General features: G+C 36.2%; 1 protein-coding gene across 3 annotated transcripts in view; it reads left to right on the top strand.

Moving 5' to 3' along the window:
• The window catches only part of LOC311282079 (inter-alpha-trypsin inhibitor heavy chain H3-like), a 49,239-nt gene that overhangs the window by 20,848 nt on the left and 1,508 nt on the right, over nt 1–26,883 (top strand). The window contains exons 1-13 of one of the 3 annotated variants that reach the window (XM_084395626.1): nt 13,885–14,025; nt 14,242–14,370; nt 14,556–14,672; nt 14,799–14,967; nt 15,154–15,270; nt 15,514–15,695; nt 15,850–16,029; nt 20,092–20,216; nt 20,313–20,512; nt 23,388–23,435; nt 23,918–23,944; nt 24,056–24,154; nt 24,275–24,446. In XM_084395626.1, coding sequence (XP_084251752.1) covers nt 14,329–14,370; nt 14,556–14,672; nt 14,799–14,967; nt 15,154–15,270; nt 15,514–15,695; nt 15,850–16,029; nt 20,092–20,216; nt 20,313–20,512; nt 23,388–23,435; nt 23,918–23,944; nt 24,056–24,154; nt 24,275–24,446 — 1,478 coding nt within the window. In that variant the 5' untranslated portion in view covers nt 13,885–14,025; nt 14,242–14,328. Of the gene's footprint in view, nt 1–13,884; nt 14,026–14,241; nt 14,371–14,555; nt 14,673–14,798; nt 14,968–15,153; nt 15,271–15,513; nt 15,696–15,849; nt 16,030–20,091; nt 20,217–20,312; nt 20,513–23,387; nt 23,436–23,917; nt 23,945–24,055; nt 24,155–24,274; nt 24,543–26,883 lie in introns of those variants that run through there. The other 2 variants (XR_014625882.1, XM_084395625.1) reach the window with 2 other exon arrangements.

Consider the following 26,883-nt stretch of genomic DNA (forward strand, 5'->3'; position numbering starts at 1 on the left):
AGTCTGCAGCCGACACTTTCAAAGTAAAGACGTGATAGCGCCTCCGACTCCAGCTGGGCGCAGACGTCTAAAGAAGGGAGCTGTTCCAGTGCTGTTTCAATGGAACAATTTCAGTCTGCCAGCCCCACGGCCCGGAGTTTGGGAAAGGACCGAGCGTCCCAATACAGATATGTTCATTATTGTGTGTGTATGTTTTGTATATTCAGTTGTAAGTAATTTACAATTGATTAGTTAATGATTAACAAATCATTTACAAAACATGAATATGCGGTTCATAAATGTTTAATAATTTTTTTTTTTTTATGTATTTTTGTATGTACCGGTATGTATGTAGCAATCAGAGGGTGCAGAAAGTGTTGTAAATGCCTTGTATACTACTACAGATCATTTGTAACAGGTAAGTAACAGTGCTCAACACAATGTGTAAACACATGAATAAATAATTTACAACACTTTCTGCATCCCCTAATCTAAAGTGTAAACTATTCATCACTTGTAAATGTGTTACACTTCATTCGTAGATTACCACTTCAAGAATCAATAAGGCATAAGATCTTCGAATGTTATCTACGAATGATGTGTAACACATTTACAAGTGATGAATAGTTTACACTTTAGATTAAGGGATGCAGAAAGTGTTGTAAATGATTTATTCATGCGTTTACACATCTATAACAGGTAGTGTGTACTGCAGTGTAAGTGCTGACTGGTGAGGGTATAGACAGGTGTCTTCTCTGACACACATGGAGTCTTTATTCACTGTGCATCTGATGTGAGCAAAACATCCAAAAAAAGTAAAAATGTATTAAACATTTATGAAATGCATAGTCATGTTTTGTTAATGATTAGTTAATCATTAACTATAATCAAATGTAAATGACTTATAACTGAATCTACAAAACATATAAAATGTTAGTATATCACTTGCTAATCATTTATGAATGTTTTGTAAATGATTAGTTCATCATTAACAACTTATAAATGACTTACAACTGAACATTACCAATTCAATTCATGTAGTTTTTATTTTACAATTTACTGTACAAAACTTTTTTTTACTTATTTTACATTTCTTTATTTTAGAATTACAATTTATTTTACAATTTTATGTGTTACAATTTGTATATGTGACGATTAATATTACAATGTTGTAAATAAGAGTGTTGACAAAATAAACTTTAAAATGATTGTACAATAATGCAAAAATTCATGTGTCTGTTCAGTTACTTTTCATAGAGAGGTATTTGGGCATGTATGTGTTGAAGAAAAACAAATCACATCTCTCTTTCAGGGAGCTTAATACAGTGCTGTCTCTGTAAATGCGCTGCACGAAAATGTCATCGTGGGCACAAACAACAAAATCACACCATTCTATGCCTGTGATGAGTAACTGTCCCTGGACTTGCCAATAATAACATTGGCTCTCCTTCAATGTGTGTAGGCCATGGTCAAATCTCAGGAACTTGCAATCTATATAGCTGGCTACATTTGGGCATTTCATTTCAACCAGACCAAATGATGGTCGCTCAAGTGGGTCATATACCAGCCCATCAGGCGATGCACCCAGCCAAGGTGCGTCCGGGTGCACGGCTAGCCCACACTTGGTCAGATTGAGATTTTTTAGAACCGCATAGTCCTTCAATGCACCTGCTTCCATTTCTAGCCCCCTTTTCATTAGCGGTGTTTGTCTTGTCCCTCTGATAATTCTTTCTGCCAGTTTTTCTGCTGTGCTTGTACCTCTTACATGGCTTACCTCCCGGAAATGTGAAGCAGTCACTCTCTCCTTCCTCAGGGAATGCCACTCGGGTGTTGCACTTTGGCATCTGGTTGCTTCCTCAATCTGGTGTGACTGTGTCAAAGTCACAGACAGAGAACTGAGGTGCAGCTTTTCTTGATCCGTCATGATGGCGAATGAACACTCTGTTTGTTGTAGATGGTAACCTTCCAGTGGCACTTTTGGAAACGGTGGTGCATCCTCATGGATGACAACACTGTCAGGTGGAGGTGGTGGGTGTTGATATGACAGGATACTGCCAGTTTGTACCTTGCCAAAAATGGAGTCCACGAGTGGTTTGTCAGATGTGATGTTCATTCTGCAGATAAGGGGAAGAGAGTCTGGTCCCATGTCAGCATAGGCAGGTAGTGGGTTGAGGGTTGATGGGTCTGGTAGCTCACCACTGTATCCCTTGTAAAGTGTAGATCTGGAATAACAATATCAGGCCATAGGATTCTTATGAATTCTAGGTGTAACTGCACTGAAAAAAATGATTCATTGACTAGTTGAATTTACTAAAAGAAATTATGTTAATTGGATCCACATAATTGATTTTAGCTACATTTAAACAAATGCATTACGTTGAACTAAGTTCAACTTGATGCATTTGTTTAAATGTAGCTAAAATCAATTGCGTGGAACCACTTACGATCATTTTTTTTAGTAAATTCAATGATTTCAGTAAATTCATTGAATTTTCTAATGTTTTTATCGTAAGTGGTTCCACGCAACTGATTTTAGCTACATTTAAACAAATGCATCAAGTTGAACTTAGTTCAACGTAATGCATTTGTTTAAATGTGGCTAAAATGAATTATGTGGAACCAATTAACATAATTTTTTTTTGTAAATTCTACTAAGTCAATAAATCATTTTTTTCAGTGTGTATAGTCTTTAGACTATCTAATAGTCGACTGCGTTGTGTATTTCGTCGTAGCGGTACAGCCTGATCATGACATTTGAGATAACCAAGATGTCACTATGCAGCAGGAAAAGTACACAGACTCACTACACTGAAAAAAATGATTAGTTGAATTTACTAAAAAAATTTATGGTAAGTGGTTCCACACAATTGATTTTAGCTTCATTTAAACAAATGCATTAAGTTGAACTAAAATGTATTTAGTTCAACGTAATGCATTTGTTTAAATGTAGCTAAAATCAATTGTGTGGAACCACTTACCATAAAATTTTTTAGTAAATTCAACTATAATTTTTTCAGTGTAGGAAATACACTATTATCTAACAGCAATCAATAACATATATTTCGCAACACATTGTAACTATTTAATTGGACTCTGCATACCTAATTCCGCTTGCCGAAGTAGCATCTGGTTTGGGCTTCACTACAACCATGGCATCCACAGGTCCTGGCTTCACTCCCTATTTATTTATGAAATGGTATTTGGAGAGATGCTAGTATGCATGTGTTACAACTGTTTGGTATTGAAATGATACAAACCATTGTTCTTGGTTTATGCCACTTCTGCTCGGTTTCAGTGCACGAAAGGAGGGACCACAGACATACCACATTCAGAGTAATGGGCAGTCTGATAAAGTAATGCAACCAAATGATTGCATATCCCACACCCAGCCACACAGGAACAGTAGCTTTTAACAAGCATAACTGGCTGTGAATCACGTAATGTCATCTGAAATAGACAGAAGCATAATTTAATGCGTTTTGAAAGAAGAGGGTCTACAGCAGCAGCAGTAGGAGCAAAACCTGTTCTTTCTTCTTTTTATTGGTGTAAGCCACTTGTCTACTGTCACTATTGTGCTTTTCTGCGTCACTTTCCTAATGTCTTGCATGCACCACTTGGCTATACTGTCTTCCATATCCCTGCCAACACTCCCGTTTTTCCCATATTTTGCTCAGGTTTTGCTCCTAATTCCGCTTGAAGAGTAGAAACATCAAGTACAAAAGCAAGGAAGTTGGTCCTTATGTTTATAAAGTATGAAGTAAAGATGACAGGACAGTTACATTTATTCATTTAGCTGACGCTTTTATCCAAAGCGACTTACAATTGCTATATATGTCAGAGGTCGCACGCCTCTGGAGCAACTAGGGGTTAAGTGTCTTGCTCAGGGACACATTGGTGTCTCACATTGGATTCGAACCCGGGTCTCTCACACCAAAGGCATGTGTCTTATCCATTGCGCCACACCACCCCAGTTTTGAGTAACAACAGTAGTTTGAAGAATAGCTGAATGGAATATTTTACTGTCTTTGCAGTCATCAAGTCAGGCAAAAGTAGTAATCTCATTATTGTTTACATTTTAAACCGAACTCCAATTTCAGCTTTCGTGAAAACCTCAAAGGTGCTCTCTTAGAAATGGTAATCAAAGCTGAAATGTGGTAACATTAAACGAGTAAAACTTTTGTTGAACGGAACCTTAAACAAGTTCAACAGAACTTTGAACGTGTCACTTAAAGGCAGGGTAGGTAGGATTTTTCCAAAAAAAAAAACATTCCAAATTTGTTTAAACTGTCTTTATATAAAAATCGAGTGACTGTAGACCTTTTAATCTGCAATAAACACAGCTCATTATTTCCATTCACTCCACCCCCTCCCTTCTGAGCTCCTTCCAAAGCCACGCCCCCAAAACACATGAACGCGCGACGCCAAACGCTCAGGCTCAGCTGGAAGACGCATTTATTACCTGAGACGAGTGGAGAGGAAGGAGCGCAGTACATACAGTGACATCATGTCAGAATCACATGTAATAAAATACCTAACTTTATCACTATGAATATAAACAAATAAGATTTCTTTTAGTACTCACTATCAAGCTAGCATATCGATAATGGTAAAGTTTCATTCGGTAACGAGCTATATTTATAAGGCAAAACTAAAACCAGGTTGCATTGATACACGTTTTTCCATTACCATCAGTTACACTGTGATGAAGGTGAATTTCGTGTAGGATTCATAACATATACGGTGTTTTGCATGTAAGAGTTTCCATGATGAAAACATTGTTGACTCTAATGAAGACTAACACTCCGAGTCCGGAGACAAGTACCTCATCGTCGGTTCGAGGACAGGTCCGGGGTTGAGGGCGAAGCAGAGGAGGTTGTTCAAGAGTGCGGGCAGGGTCCGAGGAAGTAGTTTTTGCCTTGTTTGCCTTCGCTGACTCCATATGCAGGTGCTTTGAGCTGAATATTTCCGGGAACGGTGACATGTGATGAGTGCACGCAGGGCAGCGCGCGCAGTGGGGCTCGGGCACGAGACATGAAGGCATCTGATTGGTTCTTTACATTCGCACCGAATGGCAGTGATTGGTCAGAGTTTTTACTATCCTGCAGCTGCTACAGAGATCTGATTTTTTTCATTCCTTTTTCTAAACACATAATGTATTGACTACTCTCAGGATGGAAGGACCATTTCACCCAGTATAAAAAAAGTGTTTCTGAACAGGATTACCTACCATACCTTTAATCTAGTACTTTCAGCTGGTGTGGTGGCTTTAGCTTCTTCATTGAGCGGTAGCAGTGGGCTCTCACAGATATTTCATTTGTTGCCCTGTTTTTACCTGATACTTTAATAAAAGTACAAACACATGAAGTGAGAGGTATATACACATAATTAAACTTTATTTAAAGCATGATTAACCTGAAGCAGGACAGAGTCATGACTTAAAACACCAAAGCTAGGCTTCTAGGCTTGCTAGCGTTAGCAAATTACCTTCAAAGTTGCAAAGAAATGAAGAAACGTAAAATTTAAAGCCTTTATCTAATTTGCTACGTGGTGTCGTACTGGATGCCCGGACGATCCTCCGGATATCATTAACAGACACTTTCGGCAACTCCAGCAAACACCTTGTGAACTTCGTCTCTGGTATCGTAAATGTCGACTGTCACTGTTTAATGTTTTCTTCCGTCAACCGGAAATGTCCAAACATCCTTACGCCAATGCGGAAGTGATGCGTGCATAGAGTCTATTTGTGTGCTACTAAAAAAACTACAGAAATTTATTTGGATAACGTTACACTTTACCCTTATTCTTTTTTAATACATCAAGACTAAAAACAGTTTACAAACGCCATTATGAAATGGTCTTTTTCAGAACTTATAATGCTTTTTTTACAAAACTAAAAACTGTACAACAAGCTTACCCCTTCATCTCAACGGCACGCTGACATGTGAAAGCTGTTTTCTTCTTTGTTTTGTGATGGATCGCAACAAAACCTACACATTACCGCCACCACATGTGGAGCATAAACCAATGGCTACTACAACACAGGTGATACTAAATAAACCAATCAAAATTTGTACAGCCCACTTGCGGCTGAAGCTCCACCGACTTACTGCCAACCCACCCATTTGCAGCTGGCTCCGATCTCCGCCGTTCCACACATACCCCTTTTCCACCAAAAAAGAACTGGTTCGGAACTGGAGCTGGTTCAAAGTTGGTTCAACTTGCGAACCTTCTCAAAGTGCATGTACCATTATATGACCCCTTTAACATGTAAATTGCGTGCTGGCACATTGGAAACCATGGAACTTTACTGGCTGGTATGGCTATCTTGCAGAAGCACAAATAACAAACAAATCCTGTAAATTGCAGGATTAAATCTAAAATAAAATTTTAACAATGTCTTTAAAAATGGACAATGAGCATAAATAAATAGCATACATAATTATTGTATATTTTTTTGAACATTTTGAGAATCACTCTGATTTATCTTGGCCTCAAAATATAGCCACTGCATCACATAAATCATAACAACACACAACATTTAAAACAATACATATCCTAACACAACAAAAAGCAAGCAACTGTAAACACAATTACATGAATCAGAAAGTGGGAGGGGCCACTTACTGCTATTTAGTTTTTCCTCAATCAAACTTCTTTAAATGAATAGTTGCTCTCAAATCAATTAACACAACATACAAAAAACACCCTTCTGTTGATGGAACAGTTCAGTATTCACTGCACAATGAAGCACTGCAGTCTATTATAAAAGTAGCCTAAATGTAGTATCATCAGAACTATTCTCTTTGATTTTATAACATATTCAGCTATAGACACACAAATACACTACTAATGAAATAGCCTACATGTTTTTATATTTTTTATAATTAATAGTGCCTTGTATTGTTTTTCTGAGTGGAACCATCCCTACACCCAAAGAGCACAGAGAGGTTACACCCCGTGCAGCACTTTTTGCATTCCTTGAATTAATGAAAATGCATGTTGTGAGAAAGCCCTTATACAGCGATCAGCCAGGTGCGGACATGCAAAATCGGCAGCTGAGTTACAATCAGACTGGTCTGTTATCCAACCATGTATATGTTTTTTCTGAGTTCGTAAATGATTAGGGGTGAGGTTTCGTATATATTTCGCCTTTGTTATTGATAGCCTATTGTTCTGAATGTCGAGATTTGCTCGTAAAATGAATGCATTTTAAACTGCGTCACAAAGTGAAACCAAACCGTTTTCATATCAGACTTTGAGCTCGAAAATGATTGTAATTGGATTAGATTATAAGATATTCTCTAGTTTCAGATCACCCGGTGGGTTCAATAGTCTCACGGCAGTTCGTGAAATGGTCACGTAATTTAATCTATTGATTCGTGACACGGGCACGTTTATTTCGTTATTTTCGTAATACCAGCACGTTTTTTAAACTTACGTATTTTCAAACCTGAAGACTTTGGTTAAAATTTTCAGATGTGTTCGATTAGGGTTGGAGGTTAACTCTCCACCTCAAAGAGCAGAATGCAAAGAGCCAGAGTTGCCTGTTCCTTATATATATATATATATATATATATATGCAGCACATAATAAGCTAAGTACTGAACAAAAACAGTTTCACCCATAATCAACAGGAACCTATTTTAAAAGATCTTTAAGAAAGGCATGGTCTCTTTTGAGCCTTAAATAAGTTAAATTAAATTAAATTAAATTAAATTAAATTAAATTAAATTAAATTAAATTAAATTAAATTAAATTAAATTAAATTAAATAAGTTAATTTACCATACGATTCAGGAGAGCATTTGATGAGTAAATTCTGATTGAAATATTCTAGAAACTTTACCTGGAAAGGGCTGATCACGGCAAGATTCGCTGCGACTCACTAGTGGCTCTTGTAATGGTTGGCTCTTAAAAGAGCTGTTGAGTTTGATATTGTATAGATCTTAAAAAAAGACTAAGTAATCCTGCAAAACAGAAAGGAAGGTATTTTAATACATTACTTGCAAGTAATCAGTTTATATATAACTGTGGGATATTTTTCTGTAAAGAGTGTTGCATAATTAAATGTTGAAAGCATTTTTATGTTATAAGTTCACTGATATGTGGGCATTTCTATGAATAAAAGTATGTCTTTAATATCAAGCAATAATCATATGAAAATGATTTACATGCAAACAGTACAGTTATCAGCAGTGTAACTGATCTGATTATGACAAAATAATCGAGTATCTGATGTCATGTGACAAGTCAGGTAAGCTTTTCCACTCTTGCAAACAGAGGTAGGTTATGAGGTGTGGAGACCCATACACAAAAGAAATATATTTTCAGGATATATTTTGGAATATATGCAAATATTTGAAATTGGCCCAATAAATATATTTCATACTTATATTTCATATATTTTTGTTATATTTCAGAATATATTTCAATGTATTTGGAATATATGCCACATATATTTTTGACACTTTTGGGGATCCATACAGAAAAAAATACATTGAAATATATTCTGAAATATAACAAAAATATATGAAATATAAGTATGACATACATTTATTGGGCCAATTTCAAATATTTGCATATATTCCAAAATATATCCTGAAAATATATTTCTTTTGTGTATGGGGAGACATCATGTATCACTGGAACATAACGTATTTATTACTACTTACCAACATCGGGCACACGTGAACTGATGCCAAATATCGTGATGTGTTCGGAACGAGACTTCTTCAGCACGATTTCCTACTGATAAAATATCATTTTAAAAATATCAATAAACAGCAAAGCAATCCAGCTTCCCTGGCAATAAGATCGAAATAATAACATAAAAAAAAATACATAAACCATATGGTCCATGATAAGATAAGATCTCGTGAATTAATGTTGATTTCTCTGCTGCAGCCGACAGGCAGAAAGAATCGTGCTGTGATCACGAAAGACGCTTCCCATTGAAATTCATTCGTTTAAAAAACGTGCTGGTATTACGAAAATAACGAAATAAACGTGCCCGTGTCACGAATCAATAGATTAAATTACGTGACCATTTCACGAACTGCCGTGAGACTGGGTTGCAATATTCAGGCCAACAATGTAGGCATATGTGATGAATCAGTTGTACATTGAGTATTATTGTAAATATTCATATAGCCTATGTAGCATAACTGAATTTTAGCATAGGCATATGTACAGAACGTATATTTTTCATCAAAATTTGTTTAGCTTGCTTGTGTTTGTGCAGAATCAATTTCCTTAACACTTTGAGCTGTACACATATGTACATGCTATAAGGTAATATGCTCTTAAATTTGGGTAGATGTGTATAGACACTGTTTATAATATCTTCTGTAAATATAAGCTCTATCTGCATATGTGCATAAACCTGACATGTGAATGAAGTTGAGGTTTAGGTTAATCAGTGGCTTGGGTTGAATCGTATCACATCACAGCTGGGTGAAAACACTGGAGCTTGGAGCGATGATCATGACATCACTGTGAATTTTTCACTACGTCCTGCAGCGATCACTAATTTCACAATGAACTGGTCAACAAAACACATTATCGTATGCTAGAAAAGTAGCGACCACGAACTGCACTGAGAAAAAAGAAAGAACTTTAACAGACTGTACATTTCAGGTGAACAAGCCTGCAAGAGTGCCTTGAACAGCAACTGCAGACTGTGCTGCGTACCAGCCAATGTACCCAGGGTAAAGGTGACTGCTATTAATCTTCTGTTACCAAGCATAATTCCAACTAAATTAATGTTTTCCCCACCTGCATTTATGATGTCCTTTATGGATGTTTATAAAATGCATTTCAACACTACATGGTATAATTCAGTTAAGTTAAAAAAATTTTTTGAAGGTGTGTGCATTCATTATTATGAGGATATTGTTCTTTTGTCATTTTCTACATCTGATACAGTAAAAAAGTACATTGGTTTAGAGGAAAACTTTTCAAAATTGTAATGCGGTCAAGTGATCTTTTGAATAGAAGAATCTAATTTTACAATGAATGAAACGATGAGCTAAATGATCTCTGCTGGCGCGGTCAGCTGTGGTTACTGCACAATATTATAGCACAATGCCATCTTTTAGATCTCAATGCTACTGGTTTTCCTTAATAATGCTAAAATTTGACTGTCTAGACTAGAGTGTTTCGGAAGACACTGACTGATGCTTTGCAACATTTAAAATCTATACTTAAACTTACAAATGTTCTGTAGAAAGTCCCATGATGAAGTGGCAAAATCTGCTCGTATACACTTTCTATACTTGTACAACAAATTATTAAAACAGGTTACATTTTTTTTTAAATGGTGTTATATATTTGGAAGTCTTAAGTGACATTAGGTCTCACCTTGCGCTAAGCAGATGTAGGCAGGTCATTGTTTTTGTCATGGTAAATGTCAGTCTTTATAACTTTCCTCAAAGTAAACAACCGTAAAGCTATCGAGAGGTGCAGCAGTGTTTTGTTTGCTACACTGTAAAAAATTTCTAACCTCCCTAACTCAAAATTTTCTAGTGACTGATAACATCTACATTTTTCAATTGGCCCAAGTGAAATTCTGTAAATTTCAATTGGCCCAAGTGAAAATCTGTAAATTTAATTTTATAATTTACAGAATTTCACTTGGGCCAATTGAAAAATTTAGATGTTATCAGTCACTAGAAAATTTTGAGTTAGGGAGGTTAGAATTTTTTTACAGTGTAGGTTAATCCACAGGACAAAAAGAGAAGTGCCATGCACCGGGGATAGAAAAGTTGTATGCCTCCATACTTTTGAATGCTTTCATTTGTTTTCTAGAGTAGAAGGATATCTGGAAGACAAGGTAGTTGCTTATATCTATCGCCTCGAGGCAAAGCAAGAATTTCAATCGCTTCTCTTCATAACATAAGGATCACGCCCAACATATATTGTGGTTCTCTGTTTATACCTTTCTCTTGTAATAGTGTTTAAACCAGTAAAGGTTTCCCATATAAGATCATTTTTAACAGGGGAAGTGTCTGTGCCCTGCCATAGATAACCAATAGTGGCTTCTAGGGATGCACCGATACCACTTTTCCCAGAACGAGTCCGAAGTCCGATACCAATACTTTAGTTTTTGGTACTCGCTGATACCAAGTACCGATACCTGCAATTTCACTGCATTAGTAATTTGTATATGTATTGGGTAGAGAAACTTGGGTAGTTGGCTTAATTTGTTCAACAAAATTTCCTTCAATTATTTTCATTTTCACAGATGACCACCATGGACAAAGATCCACTGATATATTAACTTTGTTTGGCCTTTGGTTCACTTGTGTCAACTTGGCTGCTTTCAAAGTTGGCTGCTTCTTAGTATGTCTTGCATGTATGTATCGGATTCTACCAAATAAGGGCATTTTTTAAAGGCGCAGTGTCTGTGCCCTGCCAATGTAACCAATAGTGGCTTCTAGGGATGCACCGACTTTTTCCAGAACGAGTCTGAAGTCCGCTACCAATACTTTAATTTTTGGTACCCGCTGATACCAAGTACCGATACCTGCATTTACACTGCATTAGTAATTTGAATATGTATTGGGTAGAGAAACTTGGGTAGTTGGCTTAATTTGTTCAACAAAATTTCCTTCAATTATTTTCATTTTCACAGATGACCATGGACAAAGATCCACTGATATATTAACTTTGTTTGGCGTTTGGTTCACTTGTGTCAACTTGGCTGCTTTCAAAGTTGGCTGCTTCTTAGTATGTCTTACATGTATGTATCGGATTCTACCAAATAAGGGCATTTTTTAAAGGGGCAGTGTCTGTGCCCTGCCAATGTAACCAATAGTGGCTTCATTAGTTGTCTGTTTGGAGTTCTTTTTGCATTTCTTCTCAGTTCACCATGGACAAAGCTGCACTGAGACTAACTTTGTTCGGCCTTCTGTTAACTTTCGTCAACTTGGCTGCTACAAACAAGGTAAACCAACAGGTTACTAAGTGCATTTGGGGGAAATACATTATTTCTCAGTTTTCTTGACTTTACAAGCTGTTATTCTCAAAATAGTTAATTAATTTACAAAACTAAATAAGTACACCCTTGTGCTCTATTCAGACGGTAATTGTTTCTCATTCGGACGTCTGTAAAAAATAAATGTATATTACACCTCAGTGATTGTGCATTCGATTCGGATGGCGATTTATTAACGGTGGAGAAGTGAGGTTTGTAATACAAACCCGGGAACATGCTGCTCACGTGGTCAGTTGCATGATTGTCTGCTGCAAATTAAATTTCACATGGTTGGAATAATAAGCACACTGTAAAAAATTTCTAACCCTCCCAAATCAAAAATTTCAAGTGACCGATAACATCTACATTTTTTCAATTGGCCCAAGTGAAATTCTTGTTGCAATAGTCTGTTAACATTGGCTCAATGAGAAATAATACGTCAGACTAATTGAAAAATTTAGATGTTATCGGTCACTTGAAATTTTTGACTTGGGGATGTAATTTTTTTTAACAGTGCATATATTCATATTTAATTTAATAATAGGAAAATAATTTAATTTATTATTTTATTATTTAAATATATTTTTTTTATAAAGACGATTTTTATCAAATTTGCATTCTGGGTCATTCCTGAGATTCGGTAATATTTCAACTTTTTATTTATTTATTTATTTATTTTTAAATTAGGCCTGAATAACTACAAATGTAACATTTATGATACTTTTCAAATTTTTATGGGACTGAAGTTAAAAATAGACTAAATGTGTGTCTGTGGTCTCTTTATTTTTGTAAAAAATATTTTCAATTTAACATGTCAAGATGGTAATCAGCAAGAAATGCTTTAATTTTTAATTGCCTTCCCTATTTTTTTCCAAAAATATTAATGTCGCAAGGTTGAGATGACGGGGTTGAAGACTGTAATCGGTTTGAAGGGAGGCATTGCTTTCAATTTTATATTTTGAAATGTTTTCTCTTTCTCATATTGTGGCCTTCTTTCTGGGACAACATCTGCATGCACAACACAGTCTTTCTGCTGCTGACGTGGCTGCCATTCCTGAGATAAGAATGCTTGTCAGTGTTCAAGTGACATATTACATCAATATATTTTATTTATAACAAAATTATGAGTTGTCATGACCATATTCCAATTTTTTTTAATTAAAAATATCCATAAATTATGAGAAAAACTCAACCCTGTCACAAGTTTTCAACCCTGAAACAATGAGAAATATACAGATGTGACAGGGTTGAGTATGATGGGGTTGAGATTTTTTTGCACAAAATGGCCACTGCTCCTATAGACAATATATGGCAGCAATGAAATAAGTACATTGTATATACTTATGGATAAAAAATAAAAATAAATAAAAATTCCATCTTAATTTGTATGTGATGGGGTTGAGTTAAGCTTGACAGTACCCTCCCTTGACTATAATAGGCCTAAAAAAAAGTATAAAAAGTATGATAATACTTACTATCTTATGCAACACTGTTAAAAAGACCTGAATGATGTCATTTTATGGGCAGAGAATAGTTGGCGTGACAACTGCACATTTTATTAATTATTTTCTTACTAAAAATTCAGTGAAGTACCTCAGGGACATGTGCAATAGAAATAAGATATTATTTTATGATACTTATTTTTTATTTTTTTTATTTATTATTATTAATTATAATGGACATACCAAAGTATTGTGAAAAGCTTTTAATATTTCATTTTGGAGAACCAACACTTTAAAAAGTCTTGGGGACTATTAAATATTACCGAATCCCTGGAATGACCCTTCTAAGGATGGTTAATGTCAATACCCTTTTTTATTTGGTTAAAGAGAGTGTTCTTGCTGTATTAACAAACTTATCAATCTGTCCTATAAACCTGGCACAAGAGCACTGATACTTGTTCACTTTAATACAGAAAATAGATATTTACAGCTTCCACATTAGCTCTAAGGTCACCAGCCGCTATGCTACCACGGTCATCACAAGCCGTGTGAAAAACCTGTTGGAAGACTCTCAAGAAGTCAATTTTGAGGTCAAGATACCCAAGAATGCATTCATCAGCCAGTTTAGAATGTAAGTAAATACACAATATTCAAGCAATAGTAAAACCTTCTCTAACACTTATATACTATTCACATATGAACAGCCAGACTTACCTAATGTAAATTAAACCATTAACAATTTAGAGCATTTATTTTAGCTCGTTTTGATAGAAAACGCAACTTCTTGCTTGAAAATGTTAAAATGATGAAATAAAATGTGACAGCTTCTGTCGTTTTGCAATATTAGATATGGGTGAAGTTCTACCCCACTCGTGACCAGCAAACAAAGTGTGATGACTGTAGTATAAATGGTCTGAATGGCAACCTGATCATTATGTATGATGTTGAGAGACTAAAACAAAGTGGAGATCTGAAGGTATGTTTATACTTAGTCATTTAAATATTAACTCACGTGTTCAAGAAACATGTTCATGATGACAAGCGGAAAGTGTTCACACTGACAGCAATTTACAGTAGTAACAAAACGACCTGAAACATTCATTTTTAGTCGGAAATCTCACATAAGTGTCACTCCCACTTGTCCCCTATCCTCTTTTTCAGGCATCAAATGGCTACTTTGTCCACTGCTTTGCTCCTACAAATATTCAGAGCATTCCCAAAAATGTGGTGTTTATCATTGACCAGAGTGGCTCTATGCAGGGCAAAAAAATGGAGCAGGTGAATTTCTTTTTCAGTCACTTTTACTTTTGTTTTACTGAATTATTGAATCCTAAGAATAATACAGAAGAAATAATTATTTTTCATGTAGTTATGGCTACATAAATTGGAAGCATTATGTTTTAGACTCGTTTGGCAATGTTGAGGATTTTGAGTGACCTGGCAGAGGATGACCACTTTGGATTGATCACGTTCAGCGATCTCATTCAAACCTGGAAACCTGAACTTCTCAAAGCTACTGAAGGAAATGTGGAAGAAGCGAAGACGTTCGTGAAGGGGATTACAGCTGAAGGAGGTAAAGTGTTCACCATCAGCCAACAGAACAAAAGCATTTTAGAGAAAAAAAACTTCACAAGAAAATGATGGCCCAACTGACACCATTCAGAAAACATTTGATCTCCATGGTTTCAGTAGTCACATTGGCAAATCTTTGACTATAAAGTGACTAAAATATATCTAAAATACATTTCTTTCCTTTCAGCCACAGACATAAATGCTGCAGTGCTAAAAGCTGTGGACATGATCAACAGCCTCAGAAACCCACAAGAGGGATCCGCATCCATCCTGATCCTGCTGACTGATGGAAATCCCGTTACAGGCACAAAATAACTGATTCACTCATGCATGCACACTTGTATATTGATAGGTTAGGGTTAAATACTGCACATAGATACTCTACATACAGTATATACTGTATTGTATATGAAGTTGCCAGATTTTTTTTTTTGTATGCATTCTATCTTCCATTACACTAAAGGATCCTGGAGTATGCATTTAGCAGTAAGATGTCAGCTTTTCTTCATCATCATGCCTAAAACCTTCTTCCTTTTTTTGTGAAAAGGTGAGACCGACCCAGTGAAGATTCAGCAAAATGTGAAAAAGGCCATTGGTGGAAAATTTCCTTTATACAGTTTGGGTTTTGGGTTTGATGTCAGCTTTGATTTCCTGAAGAAGTTATCATTGGAAAATAACGGTGTTGCTCGCCGGATCTATGAGGATTCTGATGCCGATCTACAACTGCAGGTCAGATATAAACAAAAAAACTCTACTTGGGTTTGAGTCCAGCTTGGGTTATTTCTCAATGTGCCATTTTCTGTTGCCAGTGCTAAACATACACTTAACTTAACTTAAATTGTATAAATACAAGGATATATACAGAAACATTTTTTTTTGGTAGGGTTTCTACAAGGAAGTGGCCACTCCACTCTTGACTGATGTCCAACTTAGCTACGAAGGGGTGGACAAATTAACCCAAACAACTTTCAAGCAGTACTACAACAGTTCTGAGATTATGGTGGCTGGTCATATCATTGATAACAGTTTGGAAAGTTTCACCACTGAGGTCACTGCATTATCGGTAAGATAACCACTACCCGTCTTAAGACTCAGGCTTTTTTATTGTTATTTACTACTTTTATTAGTCTGTATTGTATTTTTCTGTATCTATGATGCGTGTGCGCCGTTATGTTGTTGTTGTATGTGATGCTAAGTGTATTCTTTATTCTTTATTGTTTTTGTTTTTTTATTCTCTTTTATATTACTGTAATCTATGCATGTAAGGTGACCTTGGGTGTAATGAAAGGCGCTGGAGATAAAATTCATTATTATTATTAGGGGCCAAGCACAGAAGGTGCGGAGGCACCTATTGTATCTGTTGGCATTGTAAGAAAAAATGATGTGGACGTCGAAGATCTCAAAAACGAAGTTTATTACAGCATAGCACTGGCAAGGTACACAAAGCACCTTGGGTTCACCGGCGTCAGAATGAACCCAGAACATCCAAATCTCAAACCTTTTATCCTGTTACAGTTTTACCACTCTTAATGTAAATGAAGTTGCTCTTGTTGCAACAGCTGTGATCTGTATGTTAATGAAGTTGTGACACCCCATTGTCTGAGAAGGTTCTCTGTGTCCCACACCCATTCCCATTCTACAATTGATTACCATTTGTTCAGGATGTGATCAACCCAAATGATGAAGAAACAATATAACTTGACTTTATTTTATCTCTATGATAATTAAGCCATTTTGGGTATGAGCTCATTCTAAAATATAGTTTGGAGTGGAATCTGGGTCGAGGCAGACTACAATTTCTTACAGCATTCGTCTTATTATTTATTTCTTCTTCTTCTTTTTCTTCTTCTGCTGCTGCTGCTGTGGAAGTCTATGGCAGCCCATAGAACCGCTTGCGGGAAAGTTATGGAATTTGGCACACTAATAGAGGACAGTCTGAACTGTCAACATAGCAAATTTGGAGTCTCTAACTCAATCCTTCTAGCGCCACTAAGTTGTCCAAAGTTGTACTCATGTTTATGCTAATAACTTTTGACCATAAGGGCTACAACCAAAATTATTTTCTTCCCCATGATTCCATGGCTCAAACCGATTCGATTGCACCCTATGACGTCATTTTCTGTTATGAAAATTTTTCCGCCATTTTGAATTCTCCGAAAAAACTACTTTTTCTAACTCCTTCTCTGCCATTGCTCCGATTTTCACGAAAATTGAATCAGATCATCTTCAGACTATGCTGGCAAAATGTTATCAGAAGCTTTTTGATAAACCCAGTCGTTATTAAATAACATGCAAATGGAATTGACATAGAGCTCCCCAAGTTGGACACAAGGCTGTATCTCCGCAACACTTTTTCGTATTCAGACCAAACCTGGTATATGTCATCACAAGCATGACCTGAGGCAACATGCGTTTCGGCGCAGAGCCACCTACAGGTCCGGAGATACGAAAAATGGCTATTTTTGCTTATAACTTCTGAACGATTTGTCCAAAAATCCTCGTTAGATTCAGGCCGTCATGCTGAGTCGACTGATATCCAATTTTGCCATATCAACCATTTTAGGCGTTGGCCATTTTGAATTTTGTACCAAAATGCTGTATTTTATGAACACATGAACGGATTGTTACGAAACTTGGTATGGGTCATCAGCACGATGCCCTGAATGAGCCTGAGAAGTTTCGGACCAGCGCCACCTAGTGGTAAAATAATTTTTTCAAATACTTATTTTCACGGGAGTAACTTTTTTTAGTTCCTGAATCCTCGCCGAGTCCAACAATACCAAACATGCTAGGTTTCGCCTTACGGTTTGTGTAGCGTTGTGATTTAGCGTTTAAAAAACATTTGTCAATATCTTCAAAACCGTTACACCGATCGAGACGAAACCACCATAGGAAAAACGGAAACATAGGTCGCTGGCTTTACGTTAATGCCCAAATACGAAAATATTGATAGTAAGTGGCAATAAAATGCAAACAAAGTCAGGTGTGGGGCATTATTTATGTGATTATACATATAAATGTCAGTAACTCAAATGAAATGAGATATTTTCACCAAATTTGACACACACTTGAATGGGCTCACTCTGAGGACACATAAAAAAATAGTGGGGTTTTGCCTCTTGGTGGCGCTATAACAGAACAAAACATGAAAATGCCATTGACTTCAGTACAGTATTGTGATATAAAATGCTATACTTATCGAATGCATTGGTGTAACATTACGAAACTCAGAATGTGCCATCAGCACCATGCCCTGAAGTTACTCAAAAGATTTCGAGACAGCGCCACCTTTTGGTCAAAAGTTATAATAAAATTTCCAAAGATGCTAATAGCTTTTGAATAAATCTGCCTATTGTAATGAAACCAAGTTTGCCGTATTTGGCCGAACTTTGTCCGCCATCTTGATTTACATTTAATATCTACTTTTTCAAACTCCTAGACCGTTTGTCCGATTTTCACCAAAATAGAATCGTATCATATCCAGACTGTGCCGACTAAAAGTTATGGATTTCAGGTTAATCGACGAAACCGTTTTCGTATACCGCAGCAGCAAAGTTGAGGCATAATGCCAAAAGGACTATTCAGGCTTTATCTCTGCAATGCCGTGACATATTGACATAGTGTCATTGTCACTTCACTCTGTCCACAACGCATCAATTTTGTAACTGTGCCACCTATTGGTCGAAAGTGATTATCCATTAAATCATATTTTTAGTTAATGTATATGATTTTTCAGCCATTTTGCCTAAATTCAGCTTTAAATGTCTTTAATTGCTGTTTGCTGCAGTTAGTCTGACACTCCCAGCCATATTGGCATGTCTTATTGTCGTCTTTGCGCTTGGCGCCGATAATGGCTGCTTGCAGCTATATTTATTATTATTATTATTACCCCCTACAGCAGGGATGAGCAACGTCGGTCCTGGAGTGCCTCTGTCCTGCAGAGTTTAGCTCCAACCCTAATCAAACACACCTGAACAAGCTAATCAGTGTTTTCAGGAGAGGTATAAGGCTGCATTTACACTGGCACAAAAAATCTGATTTTTTACTCGCTTCTGACACTGATCGGAATTTGTTGCACATATGTAAATTCAAAAATCGGCACGAGATCTGATTTTTTGCTTACAATCTGAGCCACTTCCAACTTTGCTTATAAATGAGATAGATATCCGATATCTGGACATCCGACCTACGTCTAAACACGTATATCCGATTCCCCCTTGAATTCCAAACCACCACAAGGCGAAGGCAACACGTTTTCCTACAAAGATTGTTTTTTTAATGTTGTATTATGAAGCAGATGTAAAAGCTTCACTATTAAGCTTCTCTCTCTCTCTCTCTCTCTCTCTCTCTCATTACAAAAAAATAAATCTTACAGCACTACTTTATTTCACTTCAGAATTCTAAGTCTAATAGGCTGCAGACCAAATAACAAGCGAAAATAACTTTTATTATCCTGTATCCGTTCGGTCTGATTTTGTGCTGCAAAATATCCATGACAGCTGTTATCTTGTCCATGTTGGCAAATAATCATGGCCACCGGATATGAATTCATCTGTGCGAATCAGATCACTGTAAACGCAAGTCTAACTTAAAGACCAACATTTTAAAGGAATAGTTTGTCCACAAATTCTATAATTATTTACTCATGCTCATGTCTTTCCAACTTGTTAGCTATTATTATAATATAATAATACTAAAATAGAATATTGTTATTCACTTATAATCATGATGTGAATATTCTTGAAAAATTCTCCTTTTGTGTTCAGTGGAAAAAACATGGAATGACTTACAGCAAGTGTGAGTAAATAATGACTTGCATTGTCATTTTGGTGTGTGTGTGTTATTCCTTTTAAACCTTTAGAAGTGTTCAACACACTAGATCAGGGTTCTTCAAATCCAGCCCCGGAGGGCCACTGTCCTGCAGAATATAGTTCAGACCCTGATCAAACTCACCAATCTGCAATTTTTCTAGTATCTCTGAAGACCTTGATTATCTTGTTCAGGTGTGTTTGATTAGGGTTGGAACTAAACTCTATACGACAGGGGCCCTCAAGGACCGGATTTTAGGAACCCTGCACTAGACCATAAAAATGTAAACTTCTGACCTTTATTTTCTATTTTCCAGAAAATAACTAAAGTGGTATATCATATTAGTGTACCTATAGAGAAACAAAACAGTGACAAACCTGAAGAGAACATTATTGAAAGATTATGGGCCTTCCTTACAGTAAAGCAGCTACTGGAGAAAGAGTAAATATACATACTTCTCACTGATTCTACTGTAGGCCTATATGTATGAACCATAGTATTTCTGAATCTTCATTTGTGTTTTTTTCTGTATGTCAGAGTGCTTCTAAATGGCCTGGAAAAAGACAGTGTAAAGAAAGAAGCCCTTGAACTTTCTCTGAAGTACAGATTTGTCACACCGCTTACATCAATGGTGGTCACCAAGCCTCAGGGTGAGGAAATGCAGGTTGCCCACAAACCCAAAGAGGGAGAGAAACCAAATACAAGTCTGGTCCCACCCGCACCACCACGAAAACCAGGTGAAAAGAAAATATATTTAAATTATGCTTTTTTGGACATACTTAATATATTTAAATTATACTATACTAAGTGCGTTTAAAATGAATTATTTTGAAACAACATTAAGTATATTAAGTGTATTTCAAGATGTACTTAAGATACATTTTAAGCTATTTACAATTTTAATATTAAATTGTGTTAAAATGGAACAACTTCAAGTACATTTAGAGCAATTTAAGTGTATTTCTTAATATACTTTCATATTTCTTAAACTACAGTTAGAATATATTTGAAGCTTCATTTTAATGTGCTTCAAGAACATTTAAATGTATTAGCATTACACTACTAGTTTATTATAAAGCTTTTTATTTTCAGTATTCAAAATGGTATTTTAAAAGTGCAAAAATAATTAAATATGAATGTTAAGAGTAGACATACATACACTTTGAAATCAAAAAACTTTAATATACCCTCTTGTTGTGTACATTGCAAAATAAATACCTAGAGAACATTGAAAAAGTACAGAAGCATATAATCTCTTGACCAAAATACATTATAATTAATGAAATATCAGTGAATCTTTTTGTTTAGCTTTGTAAAAGCTTTGGCTATATCCTCATCAAGCTGGAAATGAATGTCCATGTTTATCCTCTGGTCTGTCGTCACTATACAGCACTCTATGAGTTACACTTAACAGATTAGAAGAAGAAGCCCAACACCACAAATTACAGTGAAAAGAGTTCAATCAAAAAGTCACTGATATAGTTATTTGCAGCAATAAAGCAACCTGTGAGTATTAGAGGGTATGTTGTATATTGATCATTGTGGTTTATTTTAACCTACGGTATTTCCCATAAATGTGTCTATTGTGGTCATGCTGACATGCACTCTATTCACCTCTGTTGCAAAGATTTAAGGAAATTAGAGGTTGTGCAAAATATTGTATGCCAGGACTAGGACAAGTGACTTGCAGCTTTACCAAAAAACAATTAAATAACAATATTTTTAATAACAAATAACACGATTTTTACATGAATGACTCAAAGAAGGCACAAACTAGCCACCTGCATAGGACACGTTGCTAACATTTCAACGCTTTCCTACCAAGACATCATCCTCCTTTAGGCCTGATTCAAAAATCTCTATAACAGAGGTGATACGACATTAAAACATATTTAATACTCTCTTCTTCGCTTGTCTCTGCACTCAGATTTCAGTTTTTCTTCTATAGCAGCTGTTCTGAAAAACAAAAAAAGTTAATATTTCACAAACAGATATTTGAGGCATTAATACTCATTTATAGCATTAATTATTTTTTTTACCCATCTGTAATAATATATATATATATATATATATATATATATATATATATAAGAAAATAAACAAAAAGGCAATAAGGTTGTCAAGCTTGAAAAAATATAAACACCAATCAACACACACTACCATAATTGGCTGGTCAGCTCAAGACAAAGTAATTTTACATTCATAACGTTTTTTTTCCAACTTTTCAAAGATCATTGACATCATAACAATGAAGCCAAATTGTTCAGGAAATGAAAAATAAATACACTGCTTCATTTAGCAAATTAAAAGAATGTTAATGTAATGTTGTACATGTTATAATGACTAATAATTATGTTTTCTGCTGATGCATTGGACAATGTTTTATAGTTGCTTAAGACAGACAAATGTTTCCACATAGATTTTAAACAGATTTATCAGAGTCTTTAGACTTTGACTATATACCTAGTGCTGAAGTTGCTAGATATCTAGCTAGTGTCAGCATCATGTTACAGCGGTTGACATCAGTATTCCACGTGTTAGCCTATTAGCTAATGCATAGCAGCCCTATCCACCTAGGAAAAAAATAAACAGTGAGCTATTTATTTATGCAAACTGCAAATAAAACTTACCAGAACTTCTGAGGGCAGTAGCTTCATCTCTTCGCATCTGCTTCAACTTAGACTTGAAATACCTGGCTCTGATTGGTCAAATTGAATGTAGCTGCACTGAAAAAGACATGCTGTTACACTTTGTGTCAAAAATACGACTGGCACAGCACAGACAAGTAACGTTAATATAAATGTATTATAAACATACTACTTGAATTTCAAATATATTTGTTTATACATTTATTACTACATCATTTTCACTTAGTAAGATAAAATAAAGAAAAAGAGCTGTTAGATATGTATTTGTTTTCTCAGAATAATCTTCACACCATGATATCTTGCTGAGCATTGTTTCTCCATAGCAGCAAAACAAAAGTCTAAGTCCAGTTATGGAAGGTCTTCAGGGTTATTTCCTTTCCAACCCTGTTCCGACATGAAAACAGTCTTTTAAAAAAACACACACACAAACAGCATAAAATGCATAAAGACCTACTAAAACATTATGACCATTACTTATTTTGTGAAAATTGTGACTTTATACATTTGCCACACAATTTATCACTTGCTGTGTTGTTCAAAAGTTTGGGGTCAATAAGATTTTGTTTAATGCTTTAGGGATGTGTGAAATTGAGCACACTTAAGACTTTTTTAAATTCATAATAAAATCCTAAAAAACACTTATTTTGTTTCCACAAAAATATTAAGCAGCACAACTGTTTCCAACATTGATAATATGTTTCTTGAGCAGCAAATCAGCATATTAGTATGATTTCTAGAGGATCATGTGACACTGAATACTGGAGTAATGATGCAGAAAATTCAGCTTTGCCTTCATAGGAATATATTACATTTTAAAACTATATTAAAACAGAAAACAGTAACTTTATTTTACATTGTAATGATATTTCACAATATTGCTCTTTTTACTGTATTTTTGATCAAATAAATGCAGCTTTGGTGAGTATAACTATAAGTATTCAAAAAACATTTGAAAATCTTACAGACCTGGTCGATTTTGCTGGGCGTCACGACGTTGATTTGCCGCGCGGAGGTATTGTATATAACTTCCCTTTTTATTACCATTAGGAAAGTAACTAACTACAAATACTTTCATTACAGTACTTGAGTAGATTTTTCTTCTTTTTTTCTACTTTCTTTCTAATTAAATTGTGGTACTTTTACTTGAGTAAAACTATTTTATTCATTCATATTTTATGATATGTAGAGGACACCATGACATGTTAATAACAAAATGAAAACAAGACTCTATAACTAACCAAAACAATGTTTTTCATATTAAATATTTCTATTCAGTTTACAAATCCATTTTTAGGTTCCAGGCTATTATTATTTTTTTTTTCTATAACTTGAGAATGATGTTGGAAAAAGATGTTTAGAAAATGTTTATATTTTGCTATTTTGTATGCATACTTGTGCCTGCATGTGATTTTTTTTTTTTTTTTCATGATCATATTTCCTTATTTCCTTTCATGATCTAATTTCCATGGCAAATTTTTACTCGCATTTTGACAGGAAAACCTGTGGCACCCTCTCCTCCATGTACGTAGGTCTTATTTATGTTTTTTTTTTTTATCTTGTATTGTGCATATACTTTTCATCTAACATCATATTTCGTTATTTTCATTTCTTCTTTCTCTTTTGGTACTTCAGTGAAGAGCATTAGGATTTTGAAATCTTCTGGTAATGCTAAGCCACTTTGTTATGATGTTCCTCCTCAGAAAGTCAGACTCCTACAAAATGACATATCAGGTCAGATATCCAACATGTTCTAGTACAGTTTAGTTAAATGAACATTATTATTCCATTGCTTTTAATTTTTCATCTCTATTTAAGCACAATCTCACTGTGATGTTTTTCTATATTCTTCAGAGTTTTCTATGAATGGCCAACTTGAGTCGGGGAAAGGTTTCAGTCAGATTGCAGTTCATTACAAAACTAATCACCGTCTGCTGCTCAGCCCTAGTGAGATTACCTACTTTGATGGACAGGACACTGTGACGTTTTCATGGGATCAAGACTACACCCACCATGAGAATGAACAGTAATATGCTTAAACTGTGTCGAATGATACATAGCAGCCATATCACCCTGTAGCCCAAGACTGGTTGCCCACTGAAGCTAAGCAGGGCTGAGCCTGGTTAGTACCTGGATGGGAGACCTCCTGAGAAAACCAGGTTGCTGCTGGAAGAGGTGTTAGTGAGGCCAGCAGGGGGCGCTCACCCTGTGGTCTGTGTGGGTCCTAACGCCCCAGTGCAGTGACAGGGACACTATACTATCAAAGAGCACCGTCCTTCGGATGAGACGTTAAACCGAGGTCCTGACTCTCTGTGGTCATTAAAAATCCCAGGATGTCCTTCAAAAAATAGTAGGGATGTAACCCTGGCATCCTGGCCAAATTTGCCCCTTGGCCTCTGTCCATCATCTCCTAATCATCCCCATATACTATTTGGCTTCATCACTGTCTCCTCTCCACCAGTATGCTGGTGTGTGGTGGGCGTTCTGGCGCCCCAAATCATCCAGGTGGATGCTGCACATTGGTGGTGGTTGAGGAGATTCCCCCTTCCATGTAAAGCGCTTTGAGTACCTAGAAAAGCGCTATATATAAAATGTAACAAATTATTATTATTATTATTAATGAATCTTCAAGAATATTTTTTATATTTTTTAACTATAAAAAAACATATTGGGCCCTATCTTGCACCCAGCGCAATTGACTTTGTACACCGACGCATGTATCATTCCTATTTTGCACCCGCGCACAGCGGACTTTTCCCTCCACAGACGCACGTCGGTAAATTAGGAAATGAATTTGCGCTCCCGTGGGCGGTTCACCGCAAAGAGGAGGCGTGTTCCGGCGCAAACGTTCCCTGGTGCTATTTTACAGGTTTAGAAAACAATTCCGCCACTGACCAGGAAAAACCTAGTCTAAAGTGAAAATGTTATTCATATGCTATTTTAAACCCCTTACCAGTCAGGGATCACTGGTGATCCCAGATTATTTTAGTTCAAAATATGTTTGAGCTTATATATCTCAATATTAATAACAGTCTGGTTAATTTTGAGTCTTGAACTATAAACTCTCAAGTGTTGGCTTTCTAAATGTATGTGTGTTATGTTTCTATTCAGAATTACTTATGAGCAGTAACCTTTTTATTTTGGGCATTTCATGTATGCAGCACTTGCCAAAATTGGGGGTGACTGAGAAGGGGTTAAGGCCGCATGCTTGGCCATAATCAGTGTAGCGTGTGCACAACGCGCATGCACTTTGCTTATCTCATCTACACACAGACGCAGCAGTTCTCATTTTTAGAAAATCATACATTATTACAAGGAACAATATTAACACACAAGGGAAATCATTATTGTGTCCATGAAGATGTGAAAAAATAGGCAGAAATCTAGCTTACACATTTACCCAAATTATTATACGCCTGTTTAACCGAAGCTGATTTGGGTGGGTTTCTCCCATCCTCATACAATGTCACTTCTCTGTGTTTTACGGCCCTGACGACAACGTCGGTCTCCTCGGCTGTGAACCGCTCCTGGCATGCGCCTGGCAAATTCGCCGTCATAATAGCAACCCGCCATGGAACAAGCATGCCTGCTCTTAAAGGGAATGTGAGATGTCCCTCTGATTGGTTTATTTCACGTTACGCCCAAACCACACCTATGAATAATGAAGCTACTTCAGACCAACCCATTTTAGATTTGCGTCGGGCGCAAGAGTCATTTATCCCGCCGGTATAATAGCAACAGCGCCTGAGATCCGCCCACAAAGTTACTTGCGTTTCGCGCTTGATACTTGCGTTTTAGATTGTTAAAATAGGACCCATTGTGTTCAAATGTTTTTTTTTTTGAGAATTTAACAATGTTGCTACAAAATATTAATTTATAGCTCCTTTTAACACAGTTTTTGTGATAATGAGTTAGAATGCATTCATCAGTTAAGGCCCAGTCACACCAAGAACAATAACTATAATGATAGCTATATTAGCTTCAACACCAATGCACTGGAACACTCAGTATAAGCATGCCGCAGTTTTGTCGTCTGCCGTTTTTAATGATGTTTTATTTACAAAGTTCGGGAGGAGCACATTCAAATTAACACGAGTGGAGAGCATTCAGTTAATCAAACGATAAGACCCTCCACCACCCCTTCTCCACACTTTTAGTTCTAACTATTCCTACCACGGGGGAGTACTCTGGGTTCGGGCCAAATTCAGAGTTCGGAGCCCTCCCCCCGTACAACACCCTAAATACACATAAACCTGTGTAAACTAAATGCTGCTGAAGACGGTTCGTTATGGAATACGTGAATGGCCAAATCCAAAGAATTAAGGTTATTTGCTCTCAATAGTAAGTTCGTCGATGACTATATGATTAGGTGGGCACATTGTGTCATCTGGGGACACTGTTCCCCATTGCCCCCCCCTTGGCGACGGGCCTGCCGTCCAGCTCGGGAACTCGAATATTAATGC

The sequence above is a fragment of the Rutilus rutilus genome (genome assembly GCF_951802725.1).
Source record: "Rutilus rutilus genome assembly, chromosome: 22".
Lineage (NCBI taxonomy): Eukaryota > Metazoa > Chordata > Actinopteri > Cypriniformes > Leuciscidae > Rutilus > Rutilus rutilus.